The sequence below is a fragment of the Gracilinanus agilis genome, chromosome 5 (assembly GCF_016433145.1).
Source record: "Gracilinanus agilis isolate LMUSP501 chromosome 5, AgileGrace, whole genome shotgun sequence".
In the NCBI taxonomy this organism is placed as follows: domain Eukaryota; kingdom Metazoa; phylum Chordata; class Mammalia; order Didelphimorphia; family Didelphidae; genus Gracilinanus; species Gracilinanus agilis.
Window position 1 is genome coordinate 75,443,504 of NC_058134.1, and position 21,619 is coordinate 75,465,122.

General features: G+C 31.6%; 1 protein-coding gene across 11 annotated transcripts in view; it reads right to left on the reverse strand.

Moving 5' to 3' along the window:
- The window catches only part of PARD3 (par-3 family cell polarity regulator), a 756,723-nt gene that overhangs the window by 290,128 nt on the left and 444,976 nt on the right, over positions 1 to 21,619 (reverse strand). For 6 of the 11 annotated variants that reach the window (XM_044677682.1, XM_044677681.1, XM_044677678.1 and 3 more), the window contains 4 exons: positions 16,771 to 16,896; positions 15,099 to 15,481; positions 9,101 to 9,240; positions 6,167 to 6,295 (listed from right to left, as the gene is read on the reverse strand). In XM_044677682.1, the coding sequence (XP_044533617.1) occupies positions 6,167 to 6,295; positions 9,101 to 9,240; positions 15,099 to 15,481; positions 16,771 to 16,896 (778 nt within the window). Of the gene's footprint in view, positions 1 to 3,402; positions 3,442 to 6,166; positions 6,296 to 9,100; positions 9,241 to 15,098; positions 15,482 to 16,770; positions 16,897 to 21,619 lie in introns of all 11 variants that reach the window. The other 5 variants (XM_044677679.1, XM_044677677.1, XM_044677676.1 and 2 more) reach the window with 1 other exon arrangement.

Consider the following 21,619-nt stretch of genomic DNA (forward strand, 5'->3'; position numbering starts at 1 on the left):
AGAGAAGGATCACTTTAAAACATTCTCTGAGAAAGAAAGATGTGAAAGGAATAGGAGGAAAAAAATCACAGATGGTAGAGGATATTAATATCCCCAAAGGCATCAAAAGAACAACTATTTAGCACATCCAAATAATTAAATATTTGATTGACTGACTGACCCATGGGCTTACTTTCTCACATTTATAAAATGTTTATGAGAATGATCTACATACATATTAAGAGTATCCTTGATGATAATATACAAAAGGAATAGAGAGACATCCACAAAAAATGCTATATGGAAGACTATATCTTTATAGTTATATAATAGGCTGAAAGACTATATAAGTGGATAGTTTATTTTTAAATCTGAACATCACAGCATAAAACCCAGTCTAAAATTCTCTTCTACAATAAATATTATGATCACATGAATTTTTTCAAAACCCTGACCTTCTATCTTAAAAATCAATGCCTAGAATTGGTTCCAAGGCAGAAGATTAGTAAAGGTTAGGCAAAGTGGGGTAAGTGACTTGCTCAGAGTCATAGAGTTGGGAATTGTCTAAGGCCAGATTTGAACCAAAGACTTCTGGTCTCCAGAACTGGCTCTCTGCCCAATGAATGACCCAAATGTCCTAAAATTTTTTGATAAGTACAACTATAGAGAAATCTTTTTCTGTGACCATCAAATAACATTAAATGATGCAGAAATATATTTTCAGCATTTTTCCCTCTATGTGTTACACTGGCAAATGTATACACAAGAATATAATGCATAATCATAATAATAATAAAATAATCTAGCTAGCTTATACACATATCTTAGCAATACATGAAAGGCAAGAATAGAAATAAAATTACAAAATATCCTTTATGATCCAGCATATTCCAGTTTTGACAGCACATTGAGGGTTCTGCAGCCTATAATATGTGTCCTATGTGTCTTGGGGACAAAAAAATGGAATATGCATTTTAATTGGGATGATAAAAAGAAAAAAAAACCTAGAAAATCAAAATACTTTCAAAGAGGCAAAGAGACAGAAAATGAAATGAACTGATCTTAATTCTAAATTAAAACTTTTTAAAAACCTCCTTTATGGTGTTTCGATGTTAAGTATTTTAATTTCCCCCATATGTTAGATCAACACTAATGAATCTTATTTGTACATATATGCTGAAGTTCATTATTCTTATTAGCTAAGCTAATATGTCACATCTGGCAATAATTAAGCTCTTTTACAACTCAAATAACAGCTGCTAAGTAATAGAAACAAAATCTAAATATTTTTAGAAAATTTGGTTTGCTTTTGTTTTAATCCTACTATAACTGGGAAATCTGTCATATGTTAGACACAGTTTAGGTGTAGTTTTGTCCTCCCAAGTCTAAAACTAGAAACTGCTGAATTATTGCATTTCTAGTAATATTTCCTTACTTTAAGAAATTTATTTAAAATAGTTACCACCAAAATTAGAAAAGGAACTGCTTTCTTGAACTAGTTTTCTATAATGTGATCAATGTTTTGCTGATTTTGCATTGAAAAGTATAAAAAAAGCCAGTCTTATTATGACCAAAAATAATTTTAATATGCTTTCTGTTAGCAAAAGTAAATCCTTCCACATGGATACTTAATCACCTTCATAAGGATTGATATATACAACCTGTCTACAGCAATAGTTTATCAAGATAAAAAAAATAAGTTTCTGTCTACTCCATTTAACAGTAAAAGGGTTTCTAACTAATTCAGAATAACTATTTATGGAATTTGATCAAAACTCTGCAAGTTTCATAAACAATTTTTTGATTATTTGGATTATTTTTCCCAGAATAAGTAGAGATAATAAACAATTCAAACAAGCATAAACTCAAATCTAAGATTCTTGTTATATCATAATTTTGTTAAGTATTAAGATTAAGTAAAAAAACTAAATAAATAAAATAAAATTTAAAATTAAAATTAAGTTTATTAAATAATTACAATATCATAAATATTATGGTTATAAAGAAGAATTTCAAAAGGGTTGATGGTGTTTATGTGAATGTCTCAAAGCCCAACACAAGAAGAGAAAGCAATAAATGATATTTTCTTTCCAGCCTAGATTTGTAATTTTGTTTCCTTCTTTGAATTTTCCTTCACCATAAGAAGGTGTCCAAATAATCAGCTATACTATTTAGGATGTTATCTGCATCCACATAACCTCATAAATTCTGCCTTAAAATGTCTGATAATTCCTTCCATAGCAAAACCATCAAATTTTCCTCAAAAAGAAACTGTTGCCACTTTGGAGAAGGGTCATTTTCAACACAATAAGCAGATGGTGCTGTCCTATTTTGTTCCAAAGCAGACAATTTCTGAAGTCAATTGACAGTGCTGTCCCAAATATATTCCTTCATTGTGTAAAGAAATAAAAAAAATTTCCAATATTGATTTTGTATTAATTTTGGAAATGTTTCAAAGTGTCTCTCAGCCATAAGTGTAAAAGATATTCACTATTTAGGGGATAAAGATGTAAATGATAAGAATACACCTTCTTTCTAAACTATTTAAGTCTGGATGGCAATTTGGAACTATGCCCAAAGAGCACTAAAAGATTACCTACCCTTAGATCCAGCCATACCACTGCTGGGTTTATACCCCAAAGAGATAATAAGGGAAAAAGACTTGCACAAAAATATTTATAGCTGCGCTCTTTGTAGTGGCAAAAAACTGGAAAATAAGGGGATGCCCTTCATTTGGGGAATGGCTGAACAAATTGTGGTTTATGTTGGTGATGGAATACTATTGTGCTCAAAGGAATAATAAACTGGAGGAATTCCATGTGAACTGGACAACCTTCAGGAATTGATGCAGAGTGAAAGGAGCAGATCCAAGAAAACATTGTGCACAGAGACTGATACACTGTGCTAAAATCGAATGTAATGAACTTCTGTGCTAGCAGCAATGCAATAACCCAGGACAATTCTGAGGGATTTATGGAAAAGAACGCTGCCCACATTCAGAGGAAGAAATACAGGAGTGGAAACAGAAGAAAAACAACTGCTTGAACACATGGGTTGATGCGGACATGATTGGGGATGTAGACTCTAAAACGACTACCCTAATACAACTATCAATAATATGGAAACAGGTCTTAATTGACGACACATGAAGAAACCAGTAGAAATGCACATTGGCTACAGGGGGTTGGGGGGTGGGGAAGAACATGAATCATGTTACCATGGAAAAAAATTTTCTAAAAAAAAAATAATAAAATAAAATAAACCATATAAGTCTACAAAACACAGTGAGATATGGAGAGAAAGAAAAGTTCATATGAGATAGATAAATGTAATTAGAATAGAAGTTAGCTCCATGTATCTTCCCAAGATCACTACGTCATGCAAAAAAAAAAAAAAAAAAAGGCCACAAGAAGAAGTTCTTACTGTTTCTTTGGGAATATGCATCTGGCTTGGTTCAGCATTCTAGAAGAAAAATATAAATTTAGTAAGACCAATGCTATTTTCAATAATGTTAAGAAGATAATTTTTTAAAAAGTTTATTTCTAAAACGAGTCCTCAAAAATCTAGAAATTTCCAAATTTATGCTGTCCAATAAAGAATACTTGCCTAGTCAATAAACACATAAACAGTGGTTTAAATTCAAATAAGCTTAAACATTAATAATGTATATTTTAAGGATATATAATTATTTTTAAGAATCAGAAAGAATAACTTCATTTAAATTTTTCTTAAAAGTTAAAATCCAGGAGCAGCGAGGTGGCTCAGTAGAGTGCCAGGTTTAGAGTTGGCAGCAACTAAATTCAAATCTGACCCTGTCAGACACTTCCTACTGGTTTGACCCACTAGTATCATAGCCCTTGCCCTTCAGTCGTAAAGTTGTTACTAGGACAAAAAGTAAGGGTTTAAAGGGGGAGAAAAAAGCTAAAATCCATGATAATAGTAAAGAATAAACAGGATTAGCTATCCCTGTCACTAACTTAGTTTGAATGCTACCACTAGTGGTTTTATTTATTTATTCATTTATTTATTTTGAGTCATCTTTTTTCGTTTAATTCTTTATTGCTATATAAAACACTTCTAATTGGTCATTGTTGTAAGAGCTAGAGTTGGTTTTTTTAAGTACATTCTTAAACAACTACATATATAAAAAGGATATTAATGTCAAAAAAAAGAGCTTAAAGCTGCAAATAGAACCACAAGGTAGCCTTAAATTATCTTCTGTATTTTGTTATATAACATTCCACTTTTTCAGTCAATTGTTTTCAATGAATTTGTAGCTCTCACAGTATAATAAATAGAATGCAGAGCTAATTAAAAAAAACTTTTGTTATTATAGAGCTAAAGTCAGGAACTGTTCAGTTCAAATGTGAATTTATATACTACCTTACTACATTTATGACCCTGGATGAGTCAATTAATTTCTGTTTACCTCATTTTATCCACCTGTAAAACAGGTATAACAAAAGCAAGCATCTACTTCTTAGAGTTTTTCTAAGATTCAAGTATGTGTCCATTTTTTTGGCAAATCTTAAAGCACTAAATAAATGTAGCTATTATCATTATTGTGATTATCATCATTATTCTTACTAATTCTGCCATTACTGCTTCTGCATCCATTCTTCCTCCTCCCACTATCATCAATATGAATATTATTTAATTTCTTATATATTTGATTTATTATTTATTTTATATAATATCTAATATATCATAAATATTATATTATACATATACACTAATATTTATATTACATTATGTTATATTTATAAATAATATAAATTCAGTAATAATTTTTTTTCTTTCCTTCAGTTTCCTCATCTTTAAAAACGGAGATGATAATGGCACCTACCTCACAGGATTGGTATGTGGAACAAATGATATAATAAACTGTAAATCACTAGTAGTAGTGCTAGGCACATACTAGGCACACTATAAAAGTTACTTGTTATTATTGCTCCTACTACTCCTACTTGTACTATTGCTGCTGCTCCTTCAGTAAAGACAAAATGTGATTTAAAACATATTGAAATTTATCCATTCTTTCAGGGAAACATTCCCCAAACCAAAACCCCTGGGTATCCAGAGTTATATGGAAGGAGATAAAGCAAACATGATTCCACTTTACTTGCAGTCTATCACTCATTGTAGTTGCCACTGAATCTAATTATTGTTTTGAAAAACAAAGGCAGACTGGGATTGATGTTTAACACACTAAAATAGCTAGGCTAAGATATATTTTAAAACATTCTCAATACCATGTAAATTCAGTTAAACAATTTTTATTGTGTCAAAAATCACAGGCATGAGCCAGTTCTCCTTTATACCAATTTTTAAAGCAAGCTCCAATGCACAATTTGCTACAAATGTTTTTCCCAACATTGTATTTCTAATATGCTTCCCTTGAAGAATATCAATACAATGAAAATTCCTGTATAATACTCAAAATATTTATGAAACTTGTCACAAGTGCAAAAGAGAATTTACAAAGGTTTATTCCATTTCACTTAAGTCACTCAACTTAACTTTCCATGTACTGCTGTTTAAGAGGTATAGGACTTCTGCTCTACACTAGTTCTCTTTAAATTTAAAATTTAAAAAAGAAAGTTTTTCATGAGTTTCTGTAGCCTAAAAAAAAATCATCTCTTGGTGTCCATCCTACTGATTAGCCTCTCCTATTTAATCAAGCTTCAACTGAAAGACATCTTTATTTGATGAGATGTGCAAAAATTTTATATTAATTATATATTGATTACATAATGTAATTTTACACTATAGTATACTATATTTTATATTATTATATTATATTGTCCTATATTATATCATATTATTGTTATTGTTGTCATTATTATTATATATCATAACAATAAATTCAATCATATAATTAATGTATTTATATTATATATTCTATAATATGACATATAAAATAATGTGATAAAATTATTATTATTATTATTAGTAGTAGTAGTAGTAGTAGTAGTAGTAGTAGTAGTAGTAGTATTTTCTAGCAGGTAAGCTTTTCAAAAACAAAGGGTCACCTCCAAGCCACAAAACTAGATGAGAAGTTAAAGGGAAATGAAAAATGTAAACAAATACACACAAAAGTGAGTCATGAGACAAACTTCTCAGCTAGCAGCTAAACTGGTTGAACATATTCATCTAAAATTTGTTATCATCAATCTAACTTGCTTACCATTTCCCTTGGATGGAAGGCTTCTTCCTGGCGAATGACAAGGAGGCTCACAGTTCCTCCCATCTTGGTACTTCTTAGCAAGGAGACAACTTCCTCTTGGGTTCTGCCTGTTAAATCAACTCCATTTACCTAAAACAAACAGAGCATTCAAAAATACTAGCCTATTAGATCAGACAAAAAGCAAGACAAATGGTATAGCCAATACTATGCAGCTAACTATCCCACAGAATGTATTACTGATTGATTCATAAGATCTGGTGCTGAATCAATGTGGAAACACCTTCCATTGACACAGAGTTCTCCACAAGTTAATAAAGTTTCTATGACTGAATAAATAATCCAAGGTCTAATATTCAAAGTATAGGAATGGTTCTCTCTCAGTGTAGCTCAGCTGGTCGTCAGACAAACAGGTATGCAGACTACTGTTGCACCCTCAACTCAAATGTCTACTAAACTTGGCAACAACAGTCCAAAATTGGATAGTCTGCCATATTCTTAGAGTACTCAGGAACGCATCCAATGAGAGTGAAGAGGATAGGGCACAATTAATGCATTAGTATCAATCTCTTAAAATGTTGTTAGCACATGGAATGGTGGAGAAAAAGAACCAGCAGGGCTTATTATAGCTAAAATAATGCTTTATATATGCATAAGAGAATATTAATGGGAACTTAAAAAGTAACCATTAAAATCGATAAATGGCACCCCTCCCACCTTTGGAATCTGAATTTTAAAATATTTACTAACTTGAATGCTATTGGCTAGGACTTCAGATTTCAAGGACATTTTATAAACACTAAAATAAGACTTTGCTATTTTAGGAGGTAACAAAAATCATGTTCAAGGTACACAATAAATTTGAAAGTTTTAACTCTGAAAAAGTTTGGAAAAGTCCCTGTCTGCCACCCTTGTCTGATCACTCTTTTACCCTGCTATTCTTCAAGTCACAAAACCAACTCTAAGTAAAGAATTCATTATGTTAATGTTGAAAAAAAATTTCTCCCAGAAATAAGTTTCTAGAGGGAAAAGAATTGTTATGTTGTGATAAAAAGCTGTTTACAATTTTAAAAAACCTAATGTCTTTGGAAAAATTAAGAATTCGTGGAGAAAAGTGTTATTTCAAAAACATTCTGTTATTTAGAAAAAAACCAGAAATAGAGGGAAATGATGACTGTAAAGTCACTTATGTCTTTAGTAGGAATGAATGAAGGATAAGAAGGGTTGAGGAGATGTAGGTAGACAAGAAGAAACGACAAAATGAAACCAAATGACCAATGGCAAACATAAAATTCCTATAACTACATTTTTCTGGTATGACATATTTGGACATGTTAATAGTAACTTCTTGCAAGTAAGAATTATTTCACTCAATGTAGCTATATTCCTAATGTCTAGTATAATGTGTGCCTATATATAATAGGAAATTTTAAAAAAACACATATTGATTGATTGATCTTTAAGGGAAGTTATAATTGTTCATCTGAATTTTTGAACATTGTAAAGGTACTAGATAGACAAGTACTAGAGAGATAATTTTAAAAAACGTTTTTGCAGGGCACCAAGGTGACTCAGTGGTCAGAAAGCCAGTGGAGATAGGAAGTCTTGGGTTAAGATCTAGCCTCTGACACTTCATGGCTATGTGAAAGTCACTTAACACCAATTGCCTAGCCCTGCCACTTCTTCTGCTTTAGAACCAACATTTATTACTGATTCTAAGACAGAAGGTAAGATTTTTTAAAATGTATTTGCAAGAAAAGTTCTGCCATATCTTGAATAGTAACCTGATATTTATGGAAAATTCAAGAACACGTACAAAAGTATATATCTCTTCTCAAAATATCTCAGCATTTCCAGTCTTGTGAGCTTCATTCAGAGTCTATCTTTATAGAGAAGACCTTAAATGTGTAAATGAAATGTTAATGCAAAACATTAAATATATCAGCTAAATACACCAAGAAAACATAGAGAGGTGGAAAGGGAGAGGGAAGGCACAGTATAATTCAGAAATGTGAGTGGGAACATTATAAAATATATTGTTCTGCCTTTGTGGGAAGAATTTCACTTTGGAAAATAGCATTTGGTAAATGCAGCCATAAAAAAGCAAAAATATGAATGGAAATACAAAGATACCACACAAGAGCCACACAAACATATTATTAAATTATTCTAATGTTGATAATTGGTCCACTGGCTCTCAATAACTGAGGAATAGGAGATTCTGCTGATAGAGAAAGATTTAATGTTTTCTAAAGAAAGAGCTTAATAGAGGAATAACAAAAGCTTATTTTTCCTCTATGTATTGCTATAGATCATTTCAAAGGAAGTATAACAGAAATTCATAAATATGCAAGATATCATCTAACTAAAGGTGTCTTTATTGGCATTACATTTTTCTCTCAATTCATTCTGTTATTTCACTGTTACTATTTTTGGTTCCAGTTCTTTTCCTGTGAACTGCTTTTCATTTACTGCATTTTTGACTTTTCTAGTCAAAAGATATATTAGCATTTGTCTCCTCAAATAAACTCCTAATTATCAAATAATAAATTCAAACAAAGGTTAAATCCATATATTACCAAAATGCTTTATTAAATCAGTCAAAATTTCAACAAAACAACTTTTTTAATTCCATCAATCTAAATGTTTGACATTATGAAAACCAACTATCTAAATGACTAACTTAATTTTTTTGACTGAAATGAATGGATTGATTAGATGTTTTGTCATCATGTAGACACAGCCACACGCTGAGAGAAAAACATTAGACTAATTGAACTGTGTTCTATGTATCCTGCTGCAAAGCAGAATTTACTGTCTCACACTGAGTATCTATCTGTACAAAGCAGCCTAAAAGAAGCAGGCAAGTAATTCCCTCAAATAATTTATGGGTTTTGTTTTGTTTTATTTTTTAAATTAAAGAAATTCGTCACTCACCTCCACAAGTCTATCTCCTGCTTTTAGTCTACCATCTTGAATAGCAGCCCCTCTGGGAAGGATATTTTTCACATAAATTGGAGCTGAGCCACCAACTGGTACATCTCTGGAAGTGATGCTAAAACCCAAACCTTCTGAACCTGGGCAAATAATAGAAATGATTTGAGATTTTACCACTTAAAATGCTTTGTCTTTAAATAATTTTAATGATCCCAACAAACACTGTAGGCATCCTTATTCTATATCAATGTTTGCTCCGATTTACTGAATTAATTTTCAGAATTAAGCAAATTAAGGGACTTTAGGCTATAAGAGCATTGCAGTTAATAAGTGAAGAAACTTCTAAAGCAAAATTATTAAATGAATTTATTGACAATGACTGGATCTTGTCATTTGGTACTCTTGAATTCTAGCTCAACCTTCATGTGTGTATTTCCCAAAATTCAAATTGGATTGTTCCATCTAAGATAAGAAACAATTATTGGATTAAAAATTTTCTTACTTTTCTGGCTGCCATATCCAAAAATGATCAAATTACGTTTAATGATGATGAAATTAATGAAGCATCTATATATGACTGATTTGAATAATTTCAATTCTGAGGTTTTAGGCAGGATTTTCTGACATGCAGTATCATATGTTGAATAGAGTGTAGGAAAAAGGTTATGTGTTTCCAGAACTGACAAGTAATAATCCAAAATGAGGCAAGGTAAAATCTGAAGATAATAACTTGTCAATGATTCGTGAAAATAAAATTTTCATGCCTGTTATAATTATGATAGATTTCTCCTTTAGTTTCAAAAAAAATACTTCTGAAGACATTAGGTTATATTTCCATCTAATATGCTATCTTGGACACATTTGATAAATGGGAATCTCTGCTATATGGATGTAATAAAGTCATAAAAAGTCCCATAAATAAAAGAATGGTGCAGGATATAAACACAACGTTTTGAAGTCTAACATTTAAAGACAAGAGTTTATGAGCTAACTGATCACAAACCAATCACAATATCACTATCTCCATTTCCTTATCCATAAAACTATCCTTTGATTAACTACTTTAAAAAATTATGAGAAAGGTTCTGTAAACTTTAAAATGTTATGTAAATTGAGATTATGTTTTTAGTAAATATTAGTTTAAATAAAAGTGAAAGAAACCCATTTAGTTGAGACTCAGGTTAATTCAACTCAAGAAATATTTATTAATTGGCTAATAGGTGCAGAGCATAAAGACAAGTGCTATCAAAACATAGTTCTTGGCTTCAAGGAGTTTAATGGTTAGGTATGTATGATATATACAAAGATAACCATAGAATTTTAAAATGCTCAAAAAATCACACATTTAGACCAAGAAATGGCCTTCAGAGGTCATCTAGTCCAACCAGCATATTTTACAGATGAGAAAAAATAATCATTACAACAGTTTTTTTTAAGTTTATGACATGAAATCTGAGGAAGACTTTTATGTTGATCTTTTCACCCTCCTAATATAAATCTTAATTTAAGCAGACTGTTCTTTGTCTCTTGTTCTCTTCCCATTTCCCATCATTGTGCCTTTGTCCTCCCACTGTTGCCCGTACTCAATGTCTTCCTCAATTGTCTCTGTGAGTAGAATGACTGAAAGTATAACTTAAATGCCAACTGAAGCACTTTCTGATCACCCTGACTGATGACACGTATATCTCCTAGATTTTTTCATGTTTGAATTTATCATGTAATATGGTTTATCAAGCCTATAAATTTGTGTTTTACCCTCCCCTCCATACACTTGCCTTTAAGCTCCATGAGGATGAGAATTGTATTTTCCCTAAACTTTCTCTTGCCCTCAATCCTCTATCCTCTTACCCTGCCCAGCTTTATAAATATGTCTTCCATGAATAACTCAGAGTTGCTGAAGAATTATCAGAATTTTATAGAAAGGGCAGAAAGACATGTCAGAAATTAGGAAACAAAATATCCCACCCCGCCAAAATCGCACATATTGAGCTAGGTCTATAACAATTTATTACTACCTCACATTATTAAATTTATTCAGTAAGATAAAAACTGAATTATTTTAATTGGTCAGTTTTTTAAAAAATAATTTAAAATGTTCAAAATTGCTCATATTTAAGCTATTTGCCATGATCACAGGTGTAATATACTTTTGCTATAACATATCTTTTAATTTTTTCTACTGAGATTTTTTTCCCCACATATCTGTTTTAATGGAACCCTAAAAATTTATATTATTGTAATAAGGGGAAAAAAATCAAAACTCTTCCCACTTTGCTATCTTAACTTGTATGATCTATGAAGACTGACTGCTGTGTGAACCACAATACTATTAAAATATCACCAATAACCCCTAAATCTGTATGCTAAAAGTTCAGGCAGTGACCTTTAAAAGAAAGATAAATAGATATCAATTTTCATTTAGAAAAGCCAACAAAACATTCTGTACTGACTGAAACATATTACTGACCTTCTCCCTCTGACTTTATTAAAAAGTTAATTCCTGTGAAAGATCAGAGTATTTGAAAATGCCAAAATGGCAATAAATATTAAGAAATCATAATTATAGAAGCAAAGACTTGTGGGCTATACTAATTTTGTCATTCTAGATGTCATAGTTCCAAAAATACATCAAGGAATCACTACAATGAAGAATCTCTCTCTTTATCAGATAAAGACAGATAATTTCCTTGTAATAAATCACCATTACTTAGGATATGCTAGTCGAAATTTGAAGTCTTAGGCAACTTCTGCTTTAATGAAGCCTACAAAGAATTTTTAATTCAATGACGCCAATTGGCAAAATAACCATTGCCTGTTTTCCTAAATGGAAGTGTATTTCTTAGGTTTCCATGAAGCCTCTTTTCTTACAGCATTCTTCATTAGAGATAATCAAAGACAATCAAAATCCCCATTCTATTTATACCTATAATATACTACTTGAGGGTATGCTTAAATGTTTAGCTTCATTTATTGCTCCACATGGCTGATACCCCAGTAATCAAAAGAAAATAGCAGTAAGGAGATGGGCCTCCACTGAGCATGTTGGTATTAACAAATGTAAAAAAAAAAAAGTTCTAAAAAGGAAGCTGTTATTTATTTCTTCTTTTGTATTCTAATGCAAGAATCAAAAATAAAATTTTGAACACTACTGAAAATACATTGACTACTTTCTAGTCCTTTTTTAATTGAAATAAATATTTCATTACAAATAAATAACTGATTTCTAAATAAAGAAAAAAAAGACAAATACCTTTACAAATCATCATCAAAATTCAACTACCATGCATGAATTCCTCAGATATACTTATTAAAAGTTATTTTATGAAACATGATAATTTCCCACATTAAAGGATTTGGAGTTGCTTTAAAAAATGTACATAAAAAATAAAATATAAAAAAATTGTACATTATTACTTCGTGTGAAAGTCAGATATAAAATTGGGAAATCTGTCACCCAGAGGAATCATGGGCATATTTTTGGTCATTTTTCTATAGACATTTTATTAAGTTATTTCATTATATCCTTTCCAAATGAAGAGTGTCATTCAGTGAACATAAAACATAACTGAAAGGTCCACAACCAGATTTATGCTGATGCCCTTAAGTCTTGTTGGAGGAATATCCACTGCAGACAAGCTGTCAACTCTAGCTTTTGTCAGGGAGGTTTATAGAGCTGAAAATTCAGCAACCAGAAACAAGCAATGTGGTGTTCATGGGAAGTTCACTTGGTGCTAATACAGATTTAGAAAGGAGCTAAATGCATATTTGAAAGTTCTCCAAATCTCTACTCAAGGGAGAAAAATAAGTATTGGTAGAGTCAAGAGTCTTGAGGTCTAACATCAAACCCAAAACATCCACTTTGGGCATCATTTTCCCTACTTAACAAATGAGGCAGGATATATTACTGAGTGAAAAATTATATAATTCAAAAATACTGACAAAGAGAAGTAAATGAAAAAGATTTATGTTATATCACATTTAAAATAAACTATTACTATAAAAGTAATGAGTTTTTTAAGCCACACATTTTCATTTGTTTCTGGATGGAGATATGTTTTTTCCAAAAATCATTTTTCAATACCTATTTTTCAATCATATAATTCACATGAACTTTTTCTGCTTTCAATTGTAACAATGAAGCTGTGGCAATATGATGGAAAAGCAATTATTTGATTGGTATGTTGAAACAACTCATCAATTCAATCTTTTTTAAAAATTAAATCAATTGTTTGAATTGATTACCCAAATCAGCAAAAAAAAAATCAATAATTGCAGTCATAAATGAGTACATGGTGGTACTGATATATGCCATTGGCAGTAAAGAGATGATGATTCAAGTTCAGATTCCATCATAATTCAGCAGCACCTTTATTGAGGTTTATGTTATTCACAATTATCACCTGATACAGATCCTGGTGGTCATTTAATCCATGATATTAATAATCTTTCCTTTCTCAATTATCTTAGTGCTTGGCTAATTTAGTCTTTCTATCACAATACTTTCATACTAGGGGATCCCAATATAAATATCAATACTCCCATCAAATACTCTAATCTCTACTTTTTCAATCTAACCTTCAGGTACGTATGACCTCTCACTTCTATCTCATAACAAAAATGTTCCATCCTTCACTGAAATTTCCATCACTCAGAAGTGTTCCATGTTCACATTCAGGAACACAGAAATCATTTTTCCTGACCATGATTTTTTAGCATTCCATCTTTCTCTATCCCTTACCATACCTATCCTTGTTTTTCATCCCCATCATGACCTTCATTCCTTCAATCATGCAGCTCATTCCCCACTTATCTCCCTTGCACTAGCTACACTTCCATCTCTTCCCTATCACAGACCCTTGGTGAAACAACTTACCTCCAACTCTTCTCCACTCTCTCTCAAATCCTTTACTTCCCTGTCTTTTCCCAATTACATTTTGCCAGATTCCATCTCTGGATTACATTTAGGATCTGTTTTCCTCATCCTACTCCATGGGATGCTAAATGGAGCTGGAGGAATTCACATCATTGTGATAGGTCCATGACAAATTTGTGCAGTATCATCACCCAGACTGCATCTAGTAAACTTGGGTATCCCCAAGACTCTGTCCTTGTTTTTTTTGTCTTCTTACATCATATTATATGACTTGGTAAGTTCATCAGCTCCCATTGATTCAATGCACATCTCTATGCAGATGATTCACACATGTATCTTTTTATTTAGCTATGAACTCTCTTGTGAGCTCCAGTCCTACATCACCTATTGCATTTTCAATATTTCAAACTGGATATCTCATAGTCCCCTCAAATACAATGTCCGAAAATAAAACCTTTCTTCACTCTCTGAACCCAACCATCTACCAAACATTTCTATTATGTCATAACTTTCTATTCTCCAAATAATTTTAGCATTTCTAATAGTTTCTTTTATCTACCATGATCTTCCAGTCTTATTTTTCCCTCACATCTATCAGAGGAAATAATGTAACAAAGTTGCTACCAAGAATAAGTATATTGTAAAATATACTTATAATAATATATACTTAATATAATATATAATACAATATATGTTTAACATAATAAATATACTTAAAATAAAAGTATATTATAAAAGCATTAACTATAGAAGCAAAACATTATCTAAGCTGATTTTTAATTATTTAATGATTTTTTTAAACCTTACCTTCTGTCATGGAATCAATACCAAGAGTCTGGTTCAAGGCAGAAGAGGGTAAGGGCTAGGCAATGGGGGTAAAATGAGTTGCCCAGGGTCATACAGCTAGGAAATGTTTGAAGGCACATTTGAAGTCAGGATTTCCCATCTCCAGAACTGACTCTTTATCTGCCAAGCCACCTAACTGCCTCTTGTTTAATGATTTTTAAATATCTCATATGCATTTTGGGTTCATTGATCTGAAGGTGATGCATAGCAGGATGAGAAAAATAACTTTATTTAAAAAATAATAATTGAACACAAATAAAAACTGAATTTAGACCTTACCTTTCTTAAGCTGGATGTTAAGCCTCTTTCCTATTTTTTTGGTGTTATATCCACTGCTTGGGGTTGGACTAAGGACATTTTGCTGTGTGGGAGAGACAGCTGATGGCAGTTTTCCTGATATGTTGGCATTATGAGGTAGTTGTGAGTAAGAGTCTGTTTGGTCAGCCTGATGGTTCAGTCTGGGTATTCTTTGGAGGGCAGAAAGTCCTGCACTATTAACACTCTTGTTATCCATATACTGTGCATCGGGGTTAAAGCGGTTAGAATAGTAATTGTTCTTCTCACTTTGAGATAGTCGTTCATACTGTTCTTTCTTTGCCGCGGGGACCACATGGAACCAAATGATGGGTGTACGCATGGCTTGGCGAAACATATGTTGTGCTCTGGGTTTCAGAATGAATGAAAATTAGCAAATTAAGACTGGCAGAGTAGGAGACATTATGAGCATAATTAAGTAGACTAATTAAGCAACCAGAACTGACAGATATTGCTAAAATTAAAATGAAAACTAAAACACCAATAACCTATTGATTAATCAACCTTACGTGTTTGGACGAAGGTAAATATGCTGCACGAGATATGAATTACATGTCATTCTTGGGGAAAAAATAGAAAATAAAATTAACTATAACTGAAGTAAATTGCATGCCAGCATTTGACTATGGGCCACATTAATTAGCAGCTTTATGTACATCACTGAATCTTCAATGAAGTTAAATATCATCATCAAAGGAATTAAATATCATATTATCCATATTTTCAAAAACAATTTTTGAATATTTAGCTGTAAAATTGTAAGTATTCCAAGGGGAAAAAAGTTGCACAAATTTATTTAGAAATTTAAATGTTAACTAGCAGTAGACTTCCTATTGCATACCGTAAGTACCTGGTAAAAACCATCAACCATCTGAGTGTACCTACTTCGGAGTCTTGTGTGTACATTTCCACCACTATTTGCCACATAATTTAGAACATTAAAAGAAATGAGTTCCATTCTTATTACACGGTATGTTTAAATTTAAACAAATTATAGCATCTTATTCTGGCTCCTTAAACAGAAGTGTCCAATATTTACCTATTCTCTCCCACCTCACAGCCCACTAAAAAATATTAAAGAGGAGGAAATGTTTCTTTCTCTTTTAGGCATTACTTAGAAAATTATAGCAAAGATCCCCTGGAAATTAGTTTTTATAAGCTTTTCTATATTGTCCTGCACTAAAGCAAGAAAACTCAGACAGCCAACAGAGTGATTCTTTCAAACCTGCATACACAAGAGCTTTTCTTTTTTAAGAACAATCTTTGAAAAGCAGCGTGGAAACTCTTTGTAACATATACTGTGAAAATTAAAGGAATGGTGGATTTTTCCTAGACACAAGATAACTAGTACTATAGTAAAGACTGATATGGGCTCATATTGAATTTAAGAAACAAGCCCTATCAATCAAAAGGCATCTGATGTAGTCTAATGGTAGAGATTAAACAATCACTTAATTAAGTTAATTGATTGATTGATTGATTAAAGTTTTTAAAAGAAGGTAGTGGAAGAAGATTGCTATACCTGTCCCTAAAAGGAAACCATACTCAGACATTTTACTGTAAAGGTGGCAAATATCTGTACCACTTGATATCTAAAGCTCGTAAAGGTTCAGTGTCTTATAGCAGATACACTTACTCCTCAAATCTTCTGTTGCGAAGGTCTCCATCATTAATCCTGACAATACAGTCATTCTCATGAAAAAGGTTTTCTTGTTCAGCCTTACCGCCTTTTTCCAGTCGTTTCACTAATAACCCCAGGGTTCTGGAACATTAAGAATGCAAATGATCACATATTCAATATCTTCTTGGTACATATGATCCTACCTATTAAAAACCACTATAATATTCAGGCTGCTCTCCAGTGGAAGGTGGGGGTGTTAACCTACTACCAGAGCTTTTTGAAATGGGACTCCCACCCCATTACTTCACCTACGTAGTGTGGCAATATCCAAAAGAACTTGTGATTTCTGTATCTTGACTAAAACTCATTCCATAGAAGGGCAGAGATCCCTTTCTGTCTTGTCAGAGCATCAAATTTTGGATACAAACACTGACATTCTGTCTAACATGGACCACTGCTTGGAAGAGAGTTAGCCTAATGGCTCAGAGGATGTCATAGTGTGCAACATGTGAGAAGCATGTTTTTTGTCAACATTTTTGGCAGTATTTTAGCCATAAGCCAGTGTTGCCTGCTGCTGAGTGGGGATGTCAGTCTTGGAGAGAAAAGAAGAAAATCAGATACCTCTGACCTCAGTAGCCTCTGATTAATAGAAGAATTAGCTGAGAGAAACATAACATGGCTTAATCAAGCATTGGGTTCTTCTATCTGAGATGAATTCAGGGATATAAAGAGGAAATAATTTCCTGAGTTAGCACTTATATTCAGCACATGCTTTAGTTTCTGCATATCAAAACACTTTGGTTCTCACAATGCTAACGAGGCTAATAATTGTATTTCTATTTGAAGAGTGACAAAATCAAGCTGACTAAGGAATTTTCAAGCAATGGCTGAGAGAAGACCTAATGATCTTTCCCTTTAAAATCAATGTTCAATTTATCTAAACAAGTCTGTACCCAAAAAAATTGGATAAAGCTTTAAAAGGTGCATCTGGAACATAATAGGCAAAGTAAAGCATGAATTTAAAGCATACAGTATGCACTATTTAATAGCTAGATGGCATGGTGAATTACTCTTGTGCTTGAAATCAGTAAGACTTGAGTTCAAATTCTGTTTTAAATACTAATTAACTAGCTGGGTGGGTCTGGGTAAATACTTAACTTCTCTCAGCTTCACTTTCATGGGCTATAAAATAGTAGACTTAGACTTTATAAGTCTATACTTAAAATACTATAAAATGGTAGATTGGGTGACTTTAAGGTTCCTTTTAGTGCTAAATATATGATTCTAGGAATTCTGCACTTACCTAAAACCTTTCTGAATGCTGGGAAAGTGTAAGGTTCCTGTATGACAACTTTTTCCATTGATAACTAACAGTATTGCTTTCCTTGGAATGTATTTATCTAGTTTACGTTTGCTTTGATATTTACTAAAAATGAAGTGTCATTTTAAATGGAAACTTAGAACTTAAATATTTATCGTATTTTAATAATTTATGAAAATGTTTTATGCTAATGTTGTCTTGTTTCAGTAAATTGTTTTTCAGATAATATGTCTGAAATAAATGTTATTAAGAATTAGATTAAGTAATTATAATTTGAAATAAACATTCAAATTTGCAATATTGTAAGGTAATATAGAAGTTATTCAAAATTCATAGGAGTCAGCAAGTTCTCCAATAGAAAAATATCTTAATCTGAAATAATATTTTATTCAAGTGTTTTTCTTAGAAAATCTTTTCTTTGATGAACTTGAATTCTAGCAATCTCTCCCTCATAACTTGTTTATATCCTTCATGGCAATTTTCGCATTTAATCTTGCTTAATGTGCATAATACGAAGAATTCAGGCTCTTTAAGGGCAGGGTCTATTCTTCATTCATCTAAGAATATGATTAAGCATTCCATAAATGAGAAGTGAATAAAAAAAATTTTAAGCAAGTTCCTGGAATAAAGTAAGTGACTAATAAAAAAAGGTTTATCTAACTAGCTAAGACAAACAATATAATCCATTGCCCATAAGGAGACAAATTGATCACTGTTGATTGATGAGATTCTAATCTATGAAGGTCACATCAAAGATAGGACTTAATTAGCCCACACAAGAGAGAAGTCAATTTAAACAGAATTCCTTGGTATTTCTCAATGTGTTGGCTACTTATATATCACAATTTAATAAGGCCATAACCCAATTTTGATGAAATTTTGAAGTTCACTAAAAGTTAATCAAAAATCTTTTTTTTCTACATCAGTCCATATATTAACAGAAAATCGTAACTAAATAAAAACATTTTCAAGCAGGAAAATCTTGTGTGATTGTACTGACTTCACAAAACTACCATTTCAAGAATTTAAGTTTTCTAGATAATTTTCAGTGAACTTAGTGACAAATAAAAGTATTGTTGGAACAACTTATGGAGAGGACCTGGATTAAAGAAGAGTAGTTCAAGGTAAAGGAAAAAGGTGAGATAACTTGAATAATGATTCCGTGATTCAGGGACAGGCAGGATTCTAAAAAGATATTCATACACTATCAGACAATTTTATCAAGTGCTGAATTTATCTTTGGTTAAAAGAAAAAGAATTGCATCTCTTCCCAAAATGGAAAATAATTCCTATAGAAATAATTTAATTGCTCATAATACAATTCAAGGAAATTGGCTAATTATTCAAGGCCTCAGGTATGTTTTCTATGAAAAACAAAGAAGTGGGGGATTTGAAAAACAAAATTAAATTAAATAAGCAAATTAGATACTACCTTTGCTTCTATACAACCATTCACAAAAACACTGAATGGCAGCAATAGAGAAATGATGACAAAATCACTAAATAAATGAAAATAGAAAAGTGAAGCAGAAACTTTTAAACTGTAGGCTCCCTGTTCCTCAAAGTATAGATTCTTATCCTTATAAATTCCTTAAGCTACAGCATTAACTTATTATATTTTGAAAGCTACATTAGCACCATATATTTATTTAAATACTGTTGAGCTTAGTGTATTAATAAACATCAATTTTTATAAAAATTAACAACTTTATTATTAATTATTAACTTAATTAGAATTGATTAAAATTAATAAAAATTTAATAAAAACATTAATAAATAAAAGCCTTTGCTATATTCCAAGCACCACAATAAGCACCAGGGATAGAAAGAGAAGCAAAAGATAGTCCCTGCCCTCAAGAAACTCCCAGTCTAGTGGAGGAAGAATACACTTGAAAAGAAGCTGAAAGAAACCATTTATTTTTAGTATTTCAGCAGTGTTAGAATCTTTAAAGATCTCTAGAATATATTTTATTTAATCCATATCATCTTGTTTTTCATTTTCTATAGCATGATTTTAGAGGAATGCAAATGATGTTTATAATAATCATTTCACACTATTAACAGTGATCATCATAATAGAGTTTATGCAGAGATTAATCATTAATGAGAGAGGTACTCAAAAGCATCCTCAGTGATCATGGTACTATTTTGTTTGACTTTGAAAAATCCATCCCCGAGATGTCCTTTTACTATTTATATAAGACATATGATCTTTCATTTAAATTTTGAACAAGCATTTTCGTGATGTAGTGGCATAATAGTCCTTTGAAAGGCTACGTATGCAATGTTTACAATGTCAAAAGGCTATATCAATAAATCTGCTTAGTAAATGACTGTTTAATTGCTACTATTATCAAACTTTTTAAAGGTCTTCTGTTATTTGACTGCTATCTCTTCAAAAACTATTTAACAATGTTATAAGCTGAACATATTTCACATAGATAATTTATCTCTCTGACTAATCTAAATAAGCCTTCATATGTCAAGATTAGAATATTATTAATCTCATCCTCTGGTAAAAACAGTATAACATAGAAATAAACTATAAGTCAAACTCACATTATACTTCATTAATTGCAATCCACAAAATCTATTTTGTTTATTATTTAAAACCATCTTAAGCACTGCATATGGAATTCTCAGAGATTTCAGGACTAGAAACTTCACATTCTTGGAAGTTAACTCAGTAGACTGAATGAAACATAAGCTAGTAGCATAATGATATCCAAATACTTGACCACATCACTAGATTTATTCTTTCAAAAAAAATTTTTTTTAATTTTTAAAAAATCTTTATTTTCTGTCTTCAAATTGATACAAGTATCAGCTCCAAAGAAGAGTGGTAAGGGCTAAGCAATTGGGATTAAGTGACTTGCCCACTTGCCCAGAGTCACACAGCAAGAGAGTATCTGAGGTCAGATACGAACTAGAACCCCCCCAAAAAAAGAATGAATTTTAAAGAAAAATTATTATAGTCTATGTATGAAACTATTGCATTTATTTAACTGGGTATAATGAGATTGCAAAGCAAAAAAAAAAAAAATAACAGTTTCTTGAATAAGCAGAAATTTCCTTATCTCTCATTCCCCATCTTTCATCTCAATTCTTCTAATAATTTTTACTGAAAAAGCTGACTTTGGAAATTAACAAGGCATGTTAGGTGTCTGGATCATACCTCTTTTCTCACATAAATGAGATACCTTCCCTTATTTTTTGGAAGGAGTGGTATGAGGGAAAACATACATACACATACACACACACACACACACACACACACACACACATATCGTACTACTCAAAATTCACATGAAAAGGCCTTGATCCTCTTCCAAATTAACTAAAAAGTTGTGTACTCAATCAAAATGATATGTTTAAATATCACTTTACGGTTTACAAAGTGTTTGTATCATCATAATGGTCTTATAAGGAAGAGAACAAAAGAATTATCATCCCAGTTTTACAGAAAATGAAACTAGGGCTCGTGGGTTTAGTAACTTGCCAATGATCAGATAGTTAGAAAATGGCAAAGCAGAAATCTAGGGT